The 20,680-nt window shown below is 46.2% G+C and overlaps 1 protein-coding gene across 9 annotated transcripts in view; it reads left to right on the top strand.

Annotated features, from left to right (window-relative positions):
• clcn3 (chloride channel 3) overlaps nt 1-20,680 on the top strand; it is a 224,651-nt gene that overhangs the window by 162,546 nt on the left and 41,425 nt on the right. For all 9 annotated transcript variants that reach the window (XM_073047862.1, XM_073047856.1, XM_073047857.1 and 6 more), the window contains one exon: nt 11,268-11,454. In XM_073047862.1, coding sequence (XP_072903963.1) covers nt 11,268-11,454 — 187 coding nt within the window. The remainder of the gene's footprint in view (nt 1-11,267; nt 11,455-20,680) is intronic.

Below are 20,680 nucleotides of genomic sequence, written 5' to 3'. Positions count from 1 at the left end.
TAGGAGAGCCAGAAGGGCCCATGAGAAGGCCTTGGCAGGCAGGATTAAGGAAAACCCCAAGGCATTCTACAAGCATGTGAAGAGCAAGAGGATAAGACTTAAAAGAATAGGACCTATCAAGTGTGACAGTTGGAAAGTGTGTATGGAACTGGAGGAAATAGCAGAGATACTTAATGAACACTAGTATTCACTGTGGAAAAGGATCTTACTGATTGCAGTGATGACTTGCAGCACACTGAAAAGCTTGAGCATGTAGATATTAAGAAAGAGGATGTGCTGGAGGTTTTGGAAAGCATCAAGTTGGATAAGTTGTCGGGACTGGACGAAACGTACCCCAGGCTACTGTGGGAGGCGAGGGAGGAGATTGCTGAGCCTCTGGCGATGATCCTTGCATCATTAATGGGGACGGGAGAGGTTACCAAGGATTGGAGGGTTGCGGATGTTGTTCCTTTATTCAAGAAAGGGAGTAAAGATAGCCCAGGAAATTATAAACCAGTGAGTCTTACCTCAGTGGTAGGTAAGTTGATGGAGAAGATCCTGAGAGGCAGGATATATGAACATTTGGAGAGGTATAATATGATTAGGAGTAGTCAGCATGGCTTTGTCAAGGGCAGGTCGTGCCTTACGAGTCTGATTGAATTTCTTGAGGATGTGACTAAACATATTGATGAAGAAAGAGTAGTATGTGTATTGTAAATGGATTTCAGTAAGGCATTTGATAAGGTACCCTATGCAAGGCTTATTGAGAAAGTAAGGAGGCATGGGATACAAGGGGACATTGCTTTGTGGATCTTGCCCACAGAAGATAGAGTGGTTGTAGACGGGTCATATTCTGCATGGAGGTAGGTGACCAGTGGTGTGCCTCAGGGATCTGATATGGGACCCTTACTCTTTGTGATTTTTATAAATGACCTGGATGAGGAAGTGAAGGGATGGGTTAGTAAATTTTCTGATGACACAAAGGTTGGGGATGTTGTGGATAGTGTGGAGGGCTGTCAGAGGTTACAATGGGACATTGATAGGATGCAAAACTGTGCTGAGAAGTGGCAGATGGAGTTCAACCCAGATAAGTGTGAAGTGAAAGGCAACACGAGTGAATCTGCAGATGCTGAAAAATAAATAAAAACACAAAATGCTGGTTTCGGCCTGAAACGTTGTCACTGCCTCCTCCCATAGATGCTGTCTGGCCTTCCTGAGTTCTGCCAGCATTTTGTGTTTTTAAGTGTGAAGTGGTTCATTTTGGTAGGTCAAATATGATGGCAGAATATAGTATTAAATCGGGGGGATCTTGGGGTCTGAGTCCATAGGACGCACAAAGCAACTGAGCAGGTTGACTCTGTGGTTAAGAAGGCATATGGTGTATTGGCCTTTGCCAATTGTGGAATTGAATTTAGGAGCCGAGAGGTAATGATGCAGCTATATAGGACCCTGGTCAGACCCCACTTGGAGTACTGTGCTCAGTTCTGGTCGCCTCACTACAGGAAGGATGTGGAAGCTATAGAAAGGGTGTAGAGGAGATTTACAAGGCTGTTGCCTGGATTGGGGAACATGCCTTATGAAAATAGGTTGAGTGAACTCGGCCTTTTCTCCTTGGACCGAAGGAGGATGAGAGGTGACCTGACAGAGGTGTATAAGATGATGAGAGGCATTGATCGTGTGGATAGTCAGAGGCTTTTTTCCCAGGGCTGAAATGGTTGCCACAAGAGGACACAGGTTTAAGGTGCTGGGGAGTAAGTACAGAGGAGATATCAGGGGTAAGTTTTTTACTCAGAAAGTGGTGAGTGTGTGGAATGGGCTGCCAGCAACGGTGGTGGAGGCGGATACGATAGGGTCTTGAAGAGGCTTTTAGATAGGTGCATGGAGCTTAGTAAAACAGAGGGCTATAGGTAAGCCTAGTAATTTCTAAGGTAGGGACATGTTTGGCACAACTTTGTGGGCCAAAGGGCTTGTATTGTGCTGGAGGTTTTCTATGTTTCTATATTCACAGGAGTCTTATGAGAGTAAAAGAGGTTGCTGTGGCAGACAGGGTGAAAGAGAATCCCAAAAGTTTCCAGAAGTATATTAAGACCAAATCGATGGCAAAGGGCAGAACTGGTCCACATGACAATCAGTGTGATTATTCATGCATGAAGCTGAATTTGATGAGGCAATTTCAATGGAATTTTTCCATCTGTGTTTACTTTGGAGACAGACATAGACTATAGAACTGAGGTAGTAGAGTGGTGAGATGTTGGTGGGGCTGAATTTAGAGTATTGTGTGTTGGTCCAGACACTTACCTTCAGGAAAGTTATCAATAAGCTTGAAAGATTGCAGAGAAGGTTTACAAGGATGTTGCTGGCATTTCAGCACGAGAGTTATAGGGAGAAGTTGAATATACAACATAACATAACGAAGTATATAACAAAACAAAAAATTAGTGGGAAGATAGAGGATTGGGAAGTTTTTAAAAACCCACAGAGAGCAACTAAAAAAAAAATCATTAGAAGAGAAAAGATGAAATATGAAAGCAAGCTAGCAAATAATATCAAAGTGGATAGTAGAAACTGATAGGATGCAGAAAGACTCAGACAGATTAGGAAAATGGGCTAGAAAGTGGCAAGTGAAATACGATGTTGGAAAATGCATGGTCATGCACTTTGGTAATGGAAATAAATGTGCGGACTATTTTCTAACCAGGGAAAAAATTCAAAAATCTGAGATGCACTTGGGAGTCCTTATGCAGAACACGGTAAAGGTTAACTTGCAGGTTGAGTCAGTGGTGAGGAAGGCAAATGCCATGAGTGTCTGAGTGCCATTCAGTTCAAGAGGTCTAGAATACAAGAGCAGGGATGTGATGCTGAGGCTTTATAAGGCACTGGTGAGGCCTCACTTGAGTAATGTAAACAGTTTTGGGCCCCTCATCTTAGAAAAGATGTGCTGCCATTGGAGAGGGTCCAGAGGAGGTTCACAAGGATGATTCCAGGAATGAAAGGTTATCATACGAGGAATGTTTGATGGCTCTGGGTCTGTACTCACTGGAATTCAGAAGGGTGAGGGGTTATCTCATTGAAACTTTTTGAATGTTGAAAGGTCTAGACAGAGTAGATGTGGAAAGGATGTTTCCCATGGTGGGAGAGTCTAGGACAAGAGGGCACAGCTTCAAGATTGAGGGACGTCCTTTCAAAACAGAGATGCAGAGAAATTTCTTTAGCTAAAGGGTGGTGAATTTGTGGAATTTGTTACCACATGCAGTGTAGAGGCCAAATTGTTGGGTGTATTTAAGGCAGAGATTAACAGGTTCTTGACTGGACATGACATCAAAGGTTACGGGGAGAAAACTGGGAACTGGGGTTGAGGAGGAGGTAAAAAAAAAGGATCAGACATGATTGAATGGTGGAGCAGACTCGATGGGCCAGATGGGCTAATTTTGTCTTATGGACTTAAATTAGCATCCATGGAAATAAACAAACAGTTGAGGATTCAGGCCAAGACCCTTTAGGTCTGGAAAAGGAGGAAGATGCACGAATAAAAAGGTGGAGGGAGGGGAAGAAGGATAGCTAGAAGGTGATAGGTGAAGCCAGGTGGGTGGAAAAGGTAAAAGGCTGGAGATGAAGGAATCTGATAAGAAAGGAGAGTGGACCAGAGGAGAAAGGGAAGGACGAGGGACATCAGGGGGAGGTGAGATGCAGGTGAGAAGAGTTAAGGGGCCAGAATGGGGAATAGAACAAGAGGGAGGAGGAGGGAATTATTTTTTACCATAAGGAGAAATCAATATTCATGCCATCAGGTTGGAGGCTACCAAGACAGAATATAAAGTGTTGGTATTCCACCTTGAGGGTGGCATCATTGTGGCACAAGAGGAGGCCATGGACCGACATGTCGGAATGATAATCGGAATTAAGATGTTGGAATACTGGGAAGCTCTGCTTTTGGCAGATGGAGTGGAGGTGTGTGATGAAGCAACCCCCGAATTTATGTTGGGTCTCACCGGTGTAGTTGAGGCCACATCAGGATCACCGGATACAATAGATGACCCCAGCAGATTCGCAGGTGAATTGTTGCCTCACCTGGAAGGACTGTTTGGGTTCCGGAGTGGAGATGAGGGAGGAGGTGAAGCACTTCATCCACATGCAGGGATAAGTGCTGGGAGGACTAGTGGGGAAGGATGAATGGACAATGGAATCCCAGAGGGGAGCGATCCCTATTAAAAATCAAAGAGCGGGGTTGGGGTGTTGTAAAGATGTGCTTGGTGGTAGGAATGCTGTGGATGCAGAGGCTCATGGGATGATAGATAGGAGCAAGAAAAACTCCATCACCAATGAGGCAACAAGAAGATGGGGTGAGCATGGATGTCTGGGAAATGGAGGTGATGCAGGTTAGGGTAGCATCAATGGTAGGGGAAGAAAGACCATCCCTTTTGAAGGAGGAGTGCATTTCTGATGTCCTGGAAAGGAAAGCCTCAGCCTGAGAACAGATGTGTTGGATACAGGAGATCTGAGAAATGGGAATGGCATTTTTACAGGAAACAAGGTGGGAGGAGGTATAGGCAAGACAGCATTGGGAATCAGTAGGTTTATTCAAGTTGGTCTCCAGAGATGAAGACAGAAATAGAGAAAGGGGGGAAGAGATGTCAGAAATGGACCAGGTGGATTTAAGGGCATGGTAGAGGTTAGAGGCAAAATTGATGTTTGCTTAATTATTTCAAAGATTATAAACTCATTATGGTGTAAGTTTTTTTTAATGTAGACAGAGCAGGTGCCTGTGACCAAATTTTCCAATGTCTTTTCTGCCTCTTAATCTCATGCCTCACATTCCTCTACCAGCTCTCATCTGCTCCAAGATCTCAGACCAAGTGCTGCTGTTTACTCACTTTCTTCTCCTCCGAATTCTTGTGCCTTGCACTCCTCTATTTGCTCTCTTCTGCTCTGAAGTATCAAGCCTCACACTCCTCTCTGCCTATTCCCACCTGCTCTGAAGACTGTTGCCTTGTGCTTCCCTACCTGTTCCCTACAAGACACAGGTCAGGAGTCATTCTGCCACATCAAGCTGAATACTTTTCATTCTTCCCTGTTTCAAAGGGACTGGTCACCGGAAATAAAAGAGCACCTTTAACTCTGCTCCACTGTGATTGTCCATGAATAATAATCAACTGTTTTTGAGGGCCATTTTAATCTGCTAATATGTTGTTACTGTTGAACACCCGCTGGTTGTTTTTTTTCCCAGAGGTAAGGGAGGAATTTTAAATGTGCTTTAAAACCCACAGGAGGGGTGTGAGCTGTAGTGACTTTGAGGATGGGGAATGAAAAGGTTAATGGATGGGCAGTGTTTGGTGGCTCTAGGCTTGTATGTACTGGAGTTTAGTAGAATGGGGCTGGGGGTATCTCATTGAAATTCTCAAATATTGTAAGGCCTAGATAGAGTGGATGCGGAGAGCATATTTCCAATAGTGGAAGAGACTAGGACCTGAGAGCACAACCTCAGAAAAGAAGGGTGCCCCTTTAGAACAGAGATGAGGAGGAATTTGTTTAACCAGAGTTATTGAGTCATAGAAAACTTTGGTCCATTTAGTCTGTGCCGAACCACTCACCCAGACACTGGTCCCATCGACACTCAATTGGATCATAGCCCTCCATATGCCTCCTATCCAAGTACCTATCCACATTTCTCTTAGTGTTGAAATCACAATCATACCTACCCCTTGCACTGGCAGCTCGTTCCAAACTCTCACCACCCTCTGAATGAAGAAGTTTCCTCTCGTGTTCCCCTTAAACATTTTACCTTTCATCTTTAACCCGTGACCTCTAGTTTTAGTCTCACCCAATCTCAGTGGAAAAAGCCTGCTTTCATTTACTCTGTCTATACCCTTCATAATTTTGTATACCTTTCTCAAATCTTCCCTCTACCTAAATGCATTCTAGAGATTAAAGCTCTAAATATTCAATCTTTCCATATAACTCAGATCATCCAGTTCTGGCAATATCCTTGTAAATTTTCTCTTACTTTTTCAATCTTATTTACATCTTTCCTGTTGGTAGGTGACCAAAACTAGCCTCCACAGCATGTTTTACAATTTCAGCATAAAATCCCCTCCTGTTCTCAATACTTTGATCTATAGAGGCAAAAATGCCAACTACTTTATGTTCCTATCTACCTGTGATGCCTTTTTCAATTAATGCCTTGCTGAAGTCCTAATGCTGCATTGCCTTCATCAGTTTTTTTGGTAAGTTCCTCAAAAAATGCTGTAAGATTGGTTAGACACAACCTATCATGCATGAAACCATGCTGACTATCGGTAATCCGTCTCTGTCTATCCATGTACATGAATATCTGGTCTCATTGAATGCCTTCCGAAAACTTTGCCACTACTGATGTCAGACTCACTGGCCTATAATTTCTTGGTTTATTCTTAGAGCCTTTCTTAAACACCAGAAAAACATTACTTATTCTTGAATCCTCCAGAACCTCACCTGTCACTAAGGATGGTTTAAATATCTCTGCTAGAGCCCCGGCAATCTTTGCACTTGTTTCTCCACAGGATCCGAGGAGACAGCTTGTCAGGCGCTGGGGATTTATCCACCCTAATTTGCCTCAAGGTAGCAAACACCTTTATAGGGTCCATGAAGTTAGTGCTCCTTTGCCTCACTTCTGTAGACACTGTGTTGGTCTCCCAAGTAAATAGAGATGCAAAAAGTTTATTTAAGATCTCCACTATTTCTTTTGGCTCCACACATGGATTACCATTCTGATCACCAAAGGACCAATTTTGTCCCTTGCAATTCAATCCTTTTGCTCTTAAAATATCTGTAGAATTCCTTAGAATTCTCCTTCAACGTGTTGCTAGAGCAACCTTTTGTCTTTTAGCCCTTCTGATTTCCTTTTTAAGTGTTCTCTTGCATTTCTTATGCTCCTCGAGTACCTCATTTATTCCTTTTTGCTTGTAACTGCTATGCATCTCTTTCTTAACCAGGGCCTCAACATCTCTTGAAAACTAAAAGGTTCGCTAATCCTTGCCTTTATCCTGACAGGCACATGCAAACTTAGTACTCTCAAAATTTCACTTTTGAAGGTATCCCACTTACCAAGTACTCCTTTGCTAGAAAACAGCCTGTCCCAGTCTACACTTGCCAGATCCTTTCTAGTAGTATTAAAATTGGCCTTTCTCAAATTTACAATCTTAACCTGAGGACCAGATCTATCTTTTTGCATAATTACCTTGAAGCTAATGTCGTTATGATCACTGGATGCAAAGTATTCTCCTATACACCTATCCAGTCTCATTCCCTAATAGGATCACACACGCTCTCATTGAGACTTCAGTGTATTGATTGAGGAAACTTTCCTGAACACATTTGACTAACTATCCCATCTAGTCCTTTTACAGTATAGGAGTCCCAGTCAATATGTGGAAAGATAAAACCTTGTGTTCTTTGTGACTGTCTGCAATCTGCGGATTTATTCCTCTAAATCCCTAGGACTGTTGCGTGGTCTCAGATATTGCCCTATTAATGTGGTCATACCTTTCTTATACTTCAATTCCACCCATAAAGGCTCACGAGATGAGTTTGCCAGTCTGTCCTGACTGAGCACCGCTGTGACATTTTCCCCGAATAGTAATGCTGCCCCTCCACCTTTAATCCCTCCTGCTCTGTTATGACTAAGACAACAGAATCCCAGAACATTGAACTACCTGTCCTGCCACTATTAGCTACAATATCGTAATTTCATGCATTGATCCATACGCTGAGCTCATCTGCCTTTTCTTGTCTTGTACTTCTTGTATTGTGTTGAAGTATAGGCAACTCAATATTTGTTCTGCCATGATCAAACTTTTGATTCCTGATTTTTTTTTTTTACTGAGTTAAGTATTGTATGTAATTAGTTTTGCTACAACAAGTGTATGAGACATTGGAAAAAAGTTGAATTTCCCCATGTGGATGAATAAAGTATCTATCTATCTATCTATCTTTTGTCTGAGGTCTGTCTGCGCAGCACTCCATGATCTATTCTGGCACTCTGGTTCCCAACTCCCTGCAACTATAGTTTAAACACCCCCCCCCCCCCCCAGCAAACCTTCCTGCTGGCATATTAGTCCACCTCAGTTTAGGTACAAATGATCTCTTCTGTATAGATACCACCTTCCCTGGAAGAGAGCCAAATGATCCAAAAATGTGAAGCCCACCCTCCTACACCAACTCCTTAGCTATGTGTTAAACTGTATAATCTTCCTCGTCCTGGCCTCACTAGATGTGGAATGGGTAGCAATCCTTGGCCTGCAGCCCTGGAGGTCCTGCCCTATAACTTAGCACCTAACTCTCTGAAGTTATTTTGCAGAACCTCATCCCATAAGACAGAAGAGCAGAATTAGCCCATCTGACCCATTGAGTCTGCTCTGCCATTCAGTCATGTCTGATCCTTTTTAAAAAAAATCTCCTCCTCAACCCCAGTTCCCGGCCTTCTCCCCATAGCCTTTGATGCCATGTCCAATCAAGAACCTATCAATCTCTGCCTTAAGTACACCCAACGACCTGGCCTCCAGTGCTGCATGTAGCAACAAATTCCACAAAGGGCATCCTCTATTCTGAGGCTGTGCCCTCTTGTCCTAGACTCTTCCACCATGGGAAACATCGTTTCCACATCTACTCTGTCTAGGACTTTCAACATTCGAAAGGTTTCAGTGAATCCTCTCATCCTTCTAAATTCCAGCAAGTATAGATCCAGAGCCATCAAATGTTCCTCGTATGATAACCTTTTCATTCCTGGAATCATCCTTGTGAACCTCCTCTGGATCCTCTCCAATGCCAGCACATCTTTTCAAAGATGAATGGCCCAAAACTGTTCGCAATACTCAAGGTGAGGTCTCACCAGTGCCTTATAAAGGCTTGGCATCACATCTCTGTTCTTGCATTCTAGACATCTTGAAATGAATGCTGACATTCCATTTGCCTTCCTCACCACTGACTCAACTAGCAAGTTCTGCACAAGGACTCCCAAGTCCCTTTGCATCTCAGATCTTTGGATTTTCTGCCCGTTTAGAAAATGGTCTGCACATTTATTTCTACTACCAAAGTGCATAACCATGCATTTTTCAACAGTGTATTTCATTTGCCACTTTTTTGCCCATTCTCCTAATCTGTCTAATTCCTTCTGCATCCTACCTGTTTCCTCAATACTACCTGCCCCTCCACCAATCTTCGTATCATCTGCAAACTTGGCAACAAAACCATCTATTCCATCATCTAAATCATAAATATATATACACACAGCATAAAAAGAATTGGTCCCAACATCGACCCCTGTAGAACACCACTAGTCACTGGCAGCCAACCAGAAAAGCATCCTTTTATTCCCATTCACATCCACCTACCAATCAGCCAATGTTCTACCCATGTTAGTAACATTCCTGTAATACCATGGGCTCTTAACTTGGTAGGCAGCCTCATGTGTGGCACCTTGTCAAAGGACTTCTGAATGTCCAAATCTATAACATCCACTGCATCCCCTTTCTCTATCCTACTTGTAATCTCCTCAAAGAATTCCAACAGGTTTGTCAGGCAGGATTTTCCCTGAAGAAAACCATGCTGATTTTGTGCTATCTTGTCCTGTGTCACCAAGTACTCCATCACCTCATCCTTAACAATTGACTCTAACATCTTCCCAACCACTGTGGTCAGGCTAACTGGTCTATAATTTCCTTTCTGCTGCCTTCCTCCTTTTTTAAGGAGTGGAGTGACATTTGTAACTTTCCAGTCCTCTGACACCATGCCAGAGTCCAATGACTTTTGTAAGATCATTTCTAATGCCACCACAATCTCTGATGCTACCTCTTTCAGAACCCTAGGGTGCAGTTCCCCTGGTCCAGGTGACTTATGTACCTTTAGGTTTTTCTGCTTTTTGAGCACCTTCTCTCTTGTAATAGTAACTGCACTTCACACACTACAGCATCAGCCATACAACATCCCCCTTCCTACCTATGTCATTGGTGCCTATGTGGACCATATCCTCTGACCCTCCCACTTAAGAATGTTGAGGACTCAATCGTGATGTCCCAGACCATGGCACCCAGGAAGCAACATACCATCCAGAATCTCATTCTCGTCCACAGAACCTCCTTTATGTTCTCCTAACTAGTGAATCCCCTATCACCACAGCTCGTCTGTTCTCCCCCTCTTCCTTTCTGAGCCACAGAGCCAGACTTAGTGCCAGATACATGACTACTGTGACTTTCCTCTGCTAGGTTATCTCCTCCAAACTGTATCCAAAGTGATATACCTGTTGTTGGGGGGGGGGGGGGGTGGCGGCTGACCACAGGAGTGCTCTGCACTGGCTATTACACCCCTTTCACCCACGTGTCATCCAATTTCCTGTGTCCTGCATCTTGGCTGTAACTATGTTTCTATATATCCTGTCCATCACCTCCTCAGTCTCCTGAATGATCCAGACTCCATCCACTTCCAGCTCTGTCTCCTTAACACGGTTTGTTGGAAGCTGCTGCTCTATACTTCTTGCGGCTGAAGTTGTCAGGGACACTGGAGGAGCTTTCAACTATCCCTACTGCTCCAACTGAAATTATAAAGAAGGAAACAATAAATAAAGTGAAACAAAAACTACCTATAGCTTTTCACCTTCTCATACTCGAGCCTCTCCTCTGAAGGCCTAAAGCCTCAAATCTCTATTCTAACCCTGTCTACTCTGCTTGTCCCTGTCCCATTTTTATTTGCCTTTGCCAATGAATCCCAATCTTTGATTGGCTGTCATTCAAACGCCACAACCTCTGCAAAGCAATGCTTTTTTAATGCACACTTGTCAACCTATGTGAGTCACCTCTTCATCCGTATCTCTGATTGGCCGCTGTTCAAACATCAAAACTCAGATTAAATACTGATATTTTTCATGAGGATTTGCTGACCTGTGAGTCACCTCTTGCTCTCGATCTCTGATTGAATGCTGTTCAAACAGGGTGGTGAATCTTTGGAATTCATTGCTGCAGATGGCTGTGAAGGTCAAGTCATTGGGTTTATTTAAAGCAGAGTTTGATAGGATTTTAATTAGTCAGGGTGTCCAAGGTTATAAAGGGAAGGCAGGAGAATAGGGTTGAGAGGAATAATAAATCAGCCATGATGGAATTAGCCAACTCAATGGGCTGAATGGCTTAATTTGTTCCTGTGTCTTATGGTCTTGTGTGGAAGAGCTCAATATAGACAGAAATAGAATTGGCACAAAACCGAATTGTTTATAAAAGGATGCACCTGTCGATTGGTTTCTGTTCATGCTACCTTGTTCTTTGCAGGTACCTTCAGGTCTCTTCATACCGAGCATGGCTATTGGTGCCATTGCTGGCAGAATAGTGGGAATTGCAGTGGAGCAGATGGCTTATCACCACCATGACTGGTTCATATTTAACCAGTGGTGTAATGTTGGAGCCGACTGTGTTACACCAGGCCTGTATGCAATGGTTGGTGCTGCAGCTTGTTTGGGTATGTTTGCTATTTTCACTGGCTATCCATAAATCATCCTGTTTAGAGATTTCTCCACAGAATTTGCATGCTATAAAAACATACTGTCCTAACAAATGCAGGCCAGTTTCTCTGAGGCAAATTCTTAAAGTTAAAAAGGATATATTCCTATGCAGACTAAAAGTGGAGTGTTATACCATTGCCCCTTGGCAGTCCCTTGGGTTGACTACTGTGAAGTCTGCCTAATGTGAGGCAGGCTGTACATGATGGGGTTGGTGGAAGTGAGTAGATCAAAAGGTGAGGTGATCATTATTGTAATATATAGTATCCTTCCTGTTATGAACCCCGTAACTGGGTCACTTACCAGCAAAGATAGAGACGTCCGTTGAAGTCTGATGATACTATTTTTAACAGCATTTATTAGTAAAAATACACAAAAATAATATCAATGCAAATATACAGATAATATATGTCGTCAATACTAAATCTAAAAGTGCGGGTATAATAATAATAAGAAATAAGCTCTATCATTGTCTAGGGCATAATGTATTGTCCGATGAAAATATATAGTTCGTTTAGTTCATACAGGCTGCAGCCATTGGGGACCGCTGTGTTGCAATTTGTTGGAGAGAGAGAGAGATTTGGAGAAAAACTTGCCGGCTTTCCTTTATGATTTTGACCCGTCAGGTGTCTCGTTGTCATGGCCGTTCAATTGTGACCTCTCCTTTAGCTAAACCGTTCTTCCGTGGTGAGCTCGCCACCCAGGCAAGTGAGGACGCACACGAGCCCCTACCGGCTTTTGCTATAAAATGCTGTCACGGGATTTCTAGCGTTTCTCCTGGTGCGTCTAAAGGGGTTGTTCCCCAGACCCCTCTTTTATCCTTACTCACAGGGTCTCAGATGTCAATCAGGTTGGGATGATGCGATCCCTCAACCAGACCACTCTGGTTGTCCCCTGAGGGGTTTCAATGAATAGTACAGTACTCAATACACAATTCCGTCTCCCAGAGACAATAGCAGTAGTCAGTGGTTCCGTTCAGCTGATGTCAGGACACATTCCAAACCTTGTGTATTCTGGGTGTCTCTCTCTCATTTCCTGAGTTTCAGACCCGAAATAATAGCGATCTTGCGATTCTCAAAAAGGAGGGGGCGACTTTGTACCCTTCGGCCCCTCAGAGTTGCTTCACATTCGTAACATCCCAAACCAAACCTGCAAATTCGGAAAGGGGAAAAGCTGGAGATGATTGTTAGAAGCTATGTATCTGTAAGGTAATAGGTTAGCCACACTTTGCACTTGTATATTAGCTTTCACTTTGAAAAGTATCCCTGGTTGCTTCATAAATACTTAGAAGAAAGTCTGGAGATGAAAAGTAGATTAATTTGAGGTGTAGATGGGTTGGAATTCAAGCTTTTATAAATGAGAGTCGAGGTAATTGGTGACTGAAATGGAAATGACCAGAGATGTTTGTAGGACTGGGAAACTGGGCAAAGGATGTCAGAGTAACTGTTAAGATATTATAAAGATTTGTCTCAGGTCTGGTCATTTGATTGATTGAGAGGTGTTGAGGCCCATCATATACTACGGATATAGAAAGAGTGTCTAGCCAGGTATCAGGATATTACATATTTTCAGGTGGGGGCCAAGTCTAATTTCACTCTTCTAAATGATCAGCTGAATCACTTTTGGCTTACATTGTATTTCTTATATCTATAAGGGTTATTAAAGAAAAGAGACAGTATTCATTCTGAAAACTTATGCCACTGAAGTAAAACAGAATAAAGAAAATACAGAGAGTATTGCATGGACGTTTAATCAGAATCAGGTTTATTATCATCGGCATGTGAACATGAAATTTGTTAACTTAGCAGCAGCAGTTCAATGCAATACATAATCTAACAGAGAGAAAGAAAAAATAATAAATAAAATAAAACATTGTGGCGACCCACTTCCCAGCGCACTCGAACTGGCTCACAGAGTAGCGTGCGCCGGCATTGAGGCCGGTCCCAAAAAGGGCGCCAAGCCTGCTTCACCAGCAAGGGGAAAAGCCCGCGCGCGGGACAGGACTGTGAATACGCGCTCCCTACAGCGTTCCCGCCCAGGGAGGGCGGGAACAGGAAGGCTTTAAAGCGAGGCCGCGAAGTTTGAATAAACCTCTTTTGCAACTGCAGCTCACCGACTGCGTGTCGTTATTTCAGCGCTGCGTGTAGCACACCGCTGCAATTGGTGACCCCGACGGCCCAACTGATACTTGGACCGGAGATGAACGACACCGCATCTGTTCATGCAGTTTTGTTAAAACTGCCAAGCTTCTGGACGCTGTGACCTCACCTATGGTTCCAGCAAGCAGAAGCCCAATTCCACATTCGGCAGATAACCTCGGATGCCACACGTTACTACTACGTGGTGAGCTCCCTCGACCAGGAGACAACCGCCCAGGTTGAGGAGTTCATACAGTCGCCCCCGGAGAACGGCAAATACACAGAATTCAAAGCCCTGCTCATAAGGACTTTCGGATCTCTCACAGCGCGAGCAAGCTGCCCGTTTACTGCACCTGGATGGTTTGGGGGACAGGCCACCGTCGGCTTTGATGAACGAGATGCTGTCCCTGGCTGGAGGACACAAGCCCTGCCTCATGTTTGAGCAGGCGTTCCTGGAGCAGCTGCCCGAGGACATACGCCTGCTGCTGACCGACGCAGATTTCAGCGACCCCCGGAAGGTGGCGGCCCGGGCAGATGTGCTGTGGAAACCCAAGAAGGAGAGTGGGGCATCCGTCGCACAGATCACCAGGCCACGCTCCCAGCAGCAGACCGGACCAGGCCCGGCCGCAGAGCCCACTAACCCCAGAGGCAGGGGTGAGGAGACCAACGAACAATGGTGCTTCTACCACCAGCAGTGGGGCGCTGTAGCCCGCCCTGCAAGTTCCCGGGAAACGCCAGGGCCAGCCGCCACTGATGGCTACGGCGGCTGGCCATCGAGATAGCCTCCTGTATGTCTGGGACAAGCAGTCGGGATGCCGCTTTTTGGTTGACACCGGAACCGAGATCAGCGTCTTACCTCCGACAAGTTATGACACACGCAACAGAGAACCGGGTCCCACCCTGAGGGCCACGAACGGCAGCACAGTAAGGACCTACGGCATCCATACGGTGCGGCTACAGTTCGGCTCCAGCCGGTTCACGTGGGACTTCACACTGGCCGCCATAGCCCAACCGCTCCTGGGAGCGGATTTTTTGCGAGCTCACAGCCTACTGGTCGACCTGCCAAGGAAGAGACTGGTCCATGCCGAGACCTTTCAAACGTTCTCCCTGGGTGAAGCCCAGTTGCCGGCCCCACATCTAGACTCCATCACGCTGTCCGACAGCGACTTCACCAGAGTCCTGGCGGATTTCCCATCGGTTTTGGCGCCGCAGTTCACGGCAGCCATGCCCAGACATGGCGTACAGCACCACATCCCGACCCAGGGACCACCCCTCCATGCCCGTGCTCGGCAGCTTCTCCCAGACAAGCTCCGACTGGCGAAAGAGGAGTTCAAGAGGATGGAGGAATTGGGGATCATACAGCAGTCCGACAGCCCATGGGCCTCCCCCCTGCACATGGTGCCCAAAGCGACGGGGCTGGAGACCATGCGGCGACTACCGCAGGCTGAATGAGGCTACAACACCGGACCGCTACCCTGTGCGGCACATTCAGGACTTTGCAGCAAACCTGCACGGTGCACAGATCTTCTCCAAGGTAGACCTCATCCGGGGATACCATCAAATCCTGATGCATCTGGACGACGTCCCCAAAATGGCACTCATCACACCGTTTGGCCTTTTCGAGTTCCTCCGCATGCTGCTCGGCCAAAAGAATGCCGCACTGACATTTCAGTGGTTAATGGATGCGGTGGGACGCGACCTGGACTTCGCTTTCATCTATTTGGACGACATCCTCATAGCCAGCAGTAGTCATCAGGAGCATCTGTCCCACCTCCGTCAACTCTACGCCCGACTGAGTGAATACGGCCTAACAATCAACCCGGCCAAATGCCAGTTTGGGCTCAACACCATCGACTTCCTGGGCCACAGGATTACTAAAGACGGGGCAACCCCTCTGCCCGCCAAGGTGGATGCGGTCCGCCATTTCCCCCGACCCATCACAATCAAGGGCCTTCAGGAATCCATGGGTATGGTGAATTTCTGCCACTGCTTCCTCCCCTCAGCAGCCCGATCATGCGCCCCCTGTTTGCCCTGATGTCGGGTAAGGGCAAGGACGTTACCTGGGACGAGGAGTCCGCCACCGCTTTCATTAAAACCAAAGAAGCCTTGGCGAACGCCACGATGCTAGTGCACCCCAGGACGGACATCCCTACCGCCCTCACAGTGGACACATCTAACATGGCAGCCGGTGGAGTGCTGGAACAACTCATCGAGGGTGGCTGGCAACCCCTGGCGTTTTTCAGCAAACACCTACGACCACCGGAGCTCAAATACAGTGCTTTCGACCGGGAACTGTTGGCTCTATACCTGGCAATCCGGCATTTCAGGTACTTCTTAGAAGGTAAGCCCTTCACCGCATTCACGGACCACAAACCTCTTACCTTTGCGTTCACGAAAGCATCCGACCCTGGTCATCCTGCCAGCAGCGACATCTGTCCTACATCTCCGAATACACGACGGATGTCCGGCATGTCTCGGGAAAGGACATTGTCATGGCGGACGCCCTCTCCCGCCCTAACGTCCAAGCCCTGTCCCAGGGGGTTGACTATGAAGCACTGGCGGAGGCGCAGCAGGCAGACGAGGAGCTCCCTAGTTACAGAACCGCAGTCTCCGGTTTGCAGCTCCAGGACCTCCCCGTAGGCCCAGGTGAGAGGACCCTACTCTGTGACGTCACCACCAGCCAACCCCACCCCGTCATCCCGGCAGCCTGGCGGTGGCGCATTTTCAACTCCATTCACAACTTAGCGCACCTCTCCATCAGGTCAACCGTCCGGATGGTCTCCAGCAGGTTAGTTTGGCACGGACTCCGCAAGCAGGTCAGTGAATGGGCCAAAACGTGCATGCACTGCCAAACGGCCAAGGTGCAGCGGCACACCAAAGCCCTGCCGCAGCAGTTCCACCCCACCCACCGGCGTTTCAACCACATTCATGTGGATATCATGGGCCCCCTGCCAGTGTCGCGAGGAGCGCGGCACCTCCTGACTATCGTGGACCGGTACACAAGATGGCCAGAGGCGGTCCCGCTCACCGACACCATCTCTGAATCTTGCGCCCGGACACTGATTGCAACCTGGGTATCTCGCTTTGGTGTACCGGCCCACATTACCTCTGACAGAGACGCCCAGTTCACCTCCAGCCTGTGGTCAGCTATGGCCAGCCTTTTGGGGACACAGCTGCACCACACAACTGCCTACCACCCACAGTCGAATGGACTAGTGGAGCGTTTCCACCGTCACCTGAAGTCGGCTCTCATGGCCCGCCTCAAAGGGCCTAACTGGGTGGACGAGCTTCCCTGGGTCCTGCTCGGAATCCGCACGGTACCCAAAGAGGATCTGCACACCTCGTCGGCCGAGTTGGTGTACGGCGCATCCCTGGTCGTCCCAGAAGAGTTCATACCAGCCCCAAGGGGGCAAGAGGAAGAACCCACAGCAGTCCTGGGCAGACTACGCGAGAGGCTCGGTAACCTGGCCCCCATACCCACTTCACAGCATGGGCAGAACCCGACCTGCGTACCCAAAGACCTGCAAAACTGTAAATTCGTTTTTGTACAACGGCGCGGACACTGGACTCCACCTAAACGGCCCTACGAGGGGTCGTTTACAGTGATCAGAAACAACGGGTCCACATTCGTGCTGGACATTGGGGGGAAAGAGGAGGTCTTCACAGTGGACCGACTCAAACCGGCCCATGTGGACTTGGCGCAGCTGGTCGAGATTCAGGCACCGCGGCGCAGAGGCAGACCTCCCAAACAGAGTCCGACCTAGACTGAGGACATTGGGGGGTGTTTATGAGGCGACCCACTTCCCAGTGCACTCGAACCGGCTCACAAAGTGGCGCGCGCCGGCATTGAGGCCAGTCCCAAAGAGGGCGCCAAGCCTGCTTCACCAGCAAGGGGAAAAGCCAGCATGCGGGACGGGACTGTGAATATGCACCCCCTACAGTATTCCCACCCGGGGAGGGCGGGAACAGGAAGGCTTTAAAGCGAGGCCGCGAAGTTTGAATAAACCTCTTTTGCAACTGCAGCTCACCGACTACGTGTCATTATTTTAGAGCTGCGTGTAACACACCGCTACAACATAATAATAAATGAACAAGTAAATCAATTACATATAATGAATAGATTATTTTAAAATGTGCAAAAACAGAAATACTGTGTATTTTTTAAAAAATGAGGTAGTGTCCAAAACTTCAAAGACCATTCAGGAATCGGAAGGCAGAGGGGAAGAATCTGTTCCTGAATTGCTGAGTGTGTGCCTTCAGGCTACTGTATCTCCAGCCTGATGGTAACTGTGAGAAAAGGGCATGCTCTGGGTGCTGGAGGTACTTAATAATGGACGCTGCCTTTCTGAGACACCAATCCTTAAAGATGTCCTGGGTATGTTGTAGGGTAGTGCCCAAGATGGAGCTGACTAGATTTATAGTCTTCTGCAGCTTCTTTCAGTCCTGTGCAGTAGCCCCTCCATACCAGACAGTGATGTAGCCTGTCAGAATGCTCTCCACGGTACATCTATAGAAGCCATAAAGTGCAAGATTGAATTATGATAATGGCAGAGGAACTAAATAATCATGTTGGTATATATGATATGCAGAATGTACTTGAACTTGGCTACATTTAAATTAAGAAGTGTCATATTCTTGTAGGAGTAAATTGAAGGCAAATCAGTTTAGGGTTAACATGTCTGGGCACAAGAAAGTACCTCATGGTGGGTTGGACTGCTGAGATCAAGGTCCAAAGTACCTTCAACTGGTCCCAACAGCACTAAAGATGTGCTTTGACTCAAGAAACAGCTGTTGTAGGTGAACCAAATCATGAGCTGATATATTGATTCTTCGGAGCTAGTCGAAAGAATATGAGTTGATACTGAATCCTTTGGGCTTCTCCGATCTTCATGCTCAGTCGTGTTGCTATGCTATATGTTCATTATAATATTTTCTTGCAGGTTCAATGCTTAGTGACAACTTCACAACTGTGGATGCAGGAAAGAAAAATGGATGGTAGTTTGCCATATCCTGGCAGGGAGGTTTGCTAAGGCTATTGAGGAGAGTTTAAGCTGGAATTACTGGAGGGTGGGAACTGAACTGAAGAGACGGAGGAAAGGACAGTTAGCTCACATAAAGAGAAAGCTAGGAGACAGTACGAGAGGGAGGATAGGCAGGTGATAGAGAAGGGATACGCTCAGGCTGATGGTTTGAGATGTGTCTATTTTAATTCAAGAAGCATCATGAATGAAGCGGATGAGCTTAGAGTGTGGATTAGTACTTGGAGCTATGATGTTGTGGCCATTACAGAGACTTGGATGGCTCAGGAGCAGGAATAGTTACTTAGAGTGCCAGGTTTTAGATGTTTCAGAAAGGGCAGGGAGGGAGTCAAGAGGTGGGGGCGTGGCACAGCTGATCAGGGATAGTGTCACAGCTGCAGAAAAGGGGGAAGTCATGGAGTGATTGTCCACTGAATCTCTGTGGGTGGAAGTAAGAAACAGGAAGGAGTCAATCTTTCTACTGGGTGTTTTTTATAGTCCACCCAATAGTAACAGGAACATCGAGCAGCAGATAGGGAGACAGCTTCTGGAAAGGTGTAATAATAACAGGGTTGTCATGGTGGAAGATTTTAATTTCCCAAATATTGATTGGCACCTCCCAAGAGCAAGGGGTTTAGATGTGGTGGAGTATGTTAGGTGTGTTCAGGATGGTATCCTGACACAATATGTAGATAAACCCACAAGAGGAGAGGCTGTTCTTGATCTGGTATTGGGAAATGATCCTGGTCAGGTGTCAGGTCTCTCAGTGGGAGAACATTTTGGAGATAGTGATCACAATTCTATCTCCTTTACCATAGCATTAGAGGGGGATAGGAATAGACAAGTTAGGGAAACGTTTAATTGGGGTAAGGGGAAATATGAAGCTATCAGGCAGGAACTTGGAAGCATAAATTGGGAACAGATGTTCTCAGGGAAATGTACGGCAGAAATGTGGGAAATGTTCAGGGAATATTTGCGTGGTGTTCTGCATAGGTACGTTTCAGTGAGACAGGGTAAGACTGGTAGGGTACAGGAATTGTGTACAAATGCTGTTGGAAATCCAGTCAGGAAGAAACGAAAACCTTATAAAAGGTTCAAAAAAACTAGGTAATAATAGAGATTTAGAAGATTATAAGGCTAGCACGAAGGAGCTTAAGAATGAAATTAGGAGAGGCAGAAGTGGTCGTGAGAAGGCCTTGGCAAGCAGGATTAAAGAAAACCTCAAGGCATTCTATAAGTATATGAAGAGCAAGAGAATAGGACATGAGAGAATAGAACCAATCAAGTGTGACAGTGGAAAAGTGTGTATGGAACTGGAGGAGATAGCTGAGGTACTTAATGAGTACTTTGCTTCAGTATTCACTACGGAAAAGGATCTTGGCGATTGTAGGGATCGACTTACAGTGGTTTAAAAAGATTGAGCATATAGACATTAAAATGGAGGATCTGCTGGAGCTTTTGGAAAGCATCAAGTTGGATAAGTCTCCGGGACTGGACGAGATGTACCCCAGGCTGCTATGGGAGGCGAGGAAGGAGATTGCTGAGCATTTGGCAATGATCTTTGCATGATCAATGGGGACAGGGGAGGTTCCAGAGGTTTGGAACATTGCAGATGCTCCAGTCTGACTCAAGAAAGAGAGTAGAGATAGCCCAGGTAATTATAGACCAGTGAGTCTTACGTCAGTGGTTGGTAAGTAGATGGAAAAGGTCCTGAGTGGCAGGATTTATGAACATTTGGAGAGGCAAAATATGATTAGGAATAGTCAGCATAGCTTTGTCAAAGGCAGGCCATGCCTTATGATCCTGATTGAATTTTTTGAGGATGTGACTAAACACGTTGATGAAGGTAGAGCAGTAGATGTAGTGTATGTGGATTTCAACAAGGCATTTGATAAGGTACCCCATGCAAGGCTTATTGAGAAAGTAAGGAGGCATGGGATCCAAGGAGACATTGCTTTGTGGATCCAGAATTGGCTTGCCCACAGAAGGCAAAGAGTGGTTGTAGACAGGTCATATTCTGTATGGAGGTT

This window comes from Hemitrygon akajei, chromosome 6 (assembly GCF_048418815.1).
Source record: "Hemitrygon akajei chromosome 6, sHemAka1.3, whole genome shotgun sequence".
NCBI classification, from domain to species: Eukaryota; Metazoa; Chordata; class Chondrichthyes; order Myliobatiformes; family Dasyatidae; genus Hemitrygon; species Hemitrygon akajei.
This window is presented reverse-complemented; position numbering and strand designations above follow the sequence as displayed.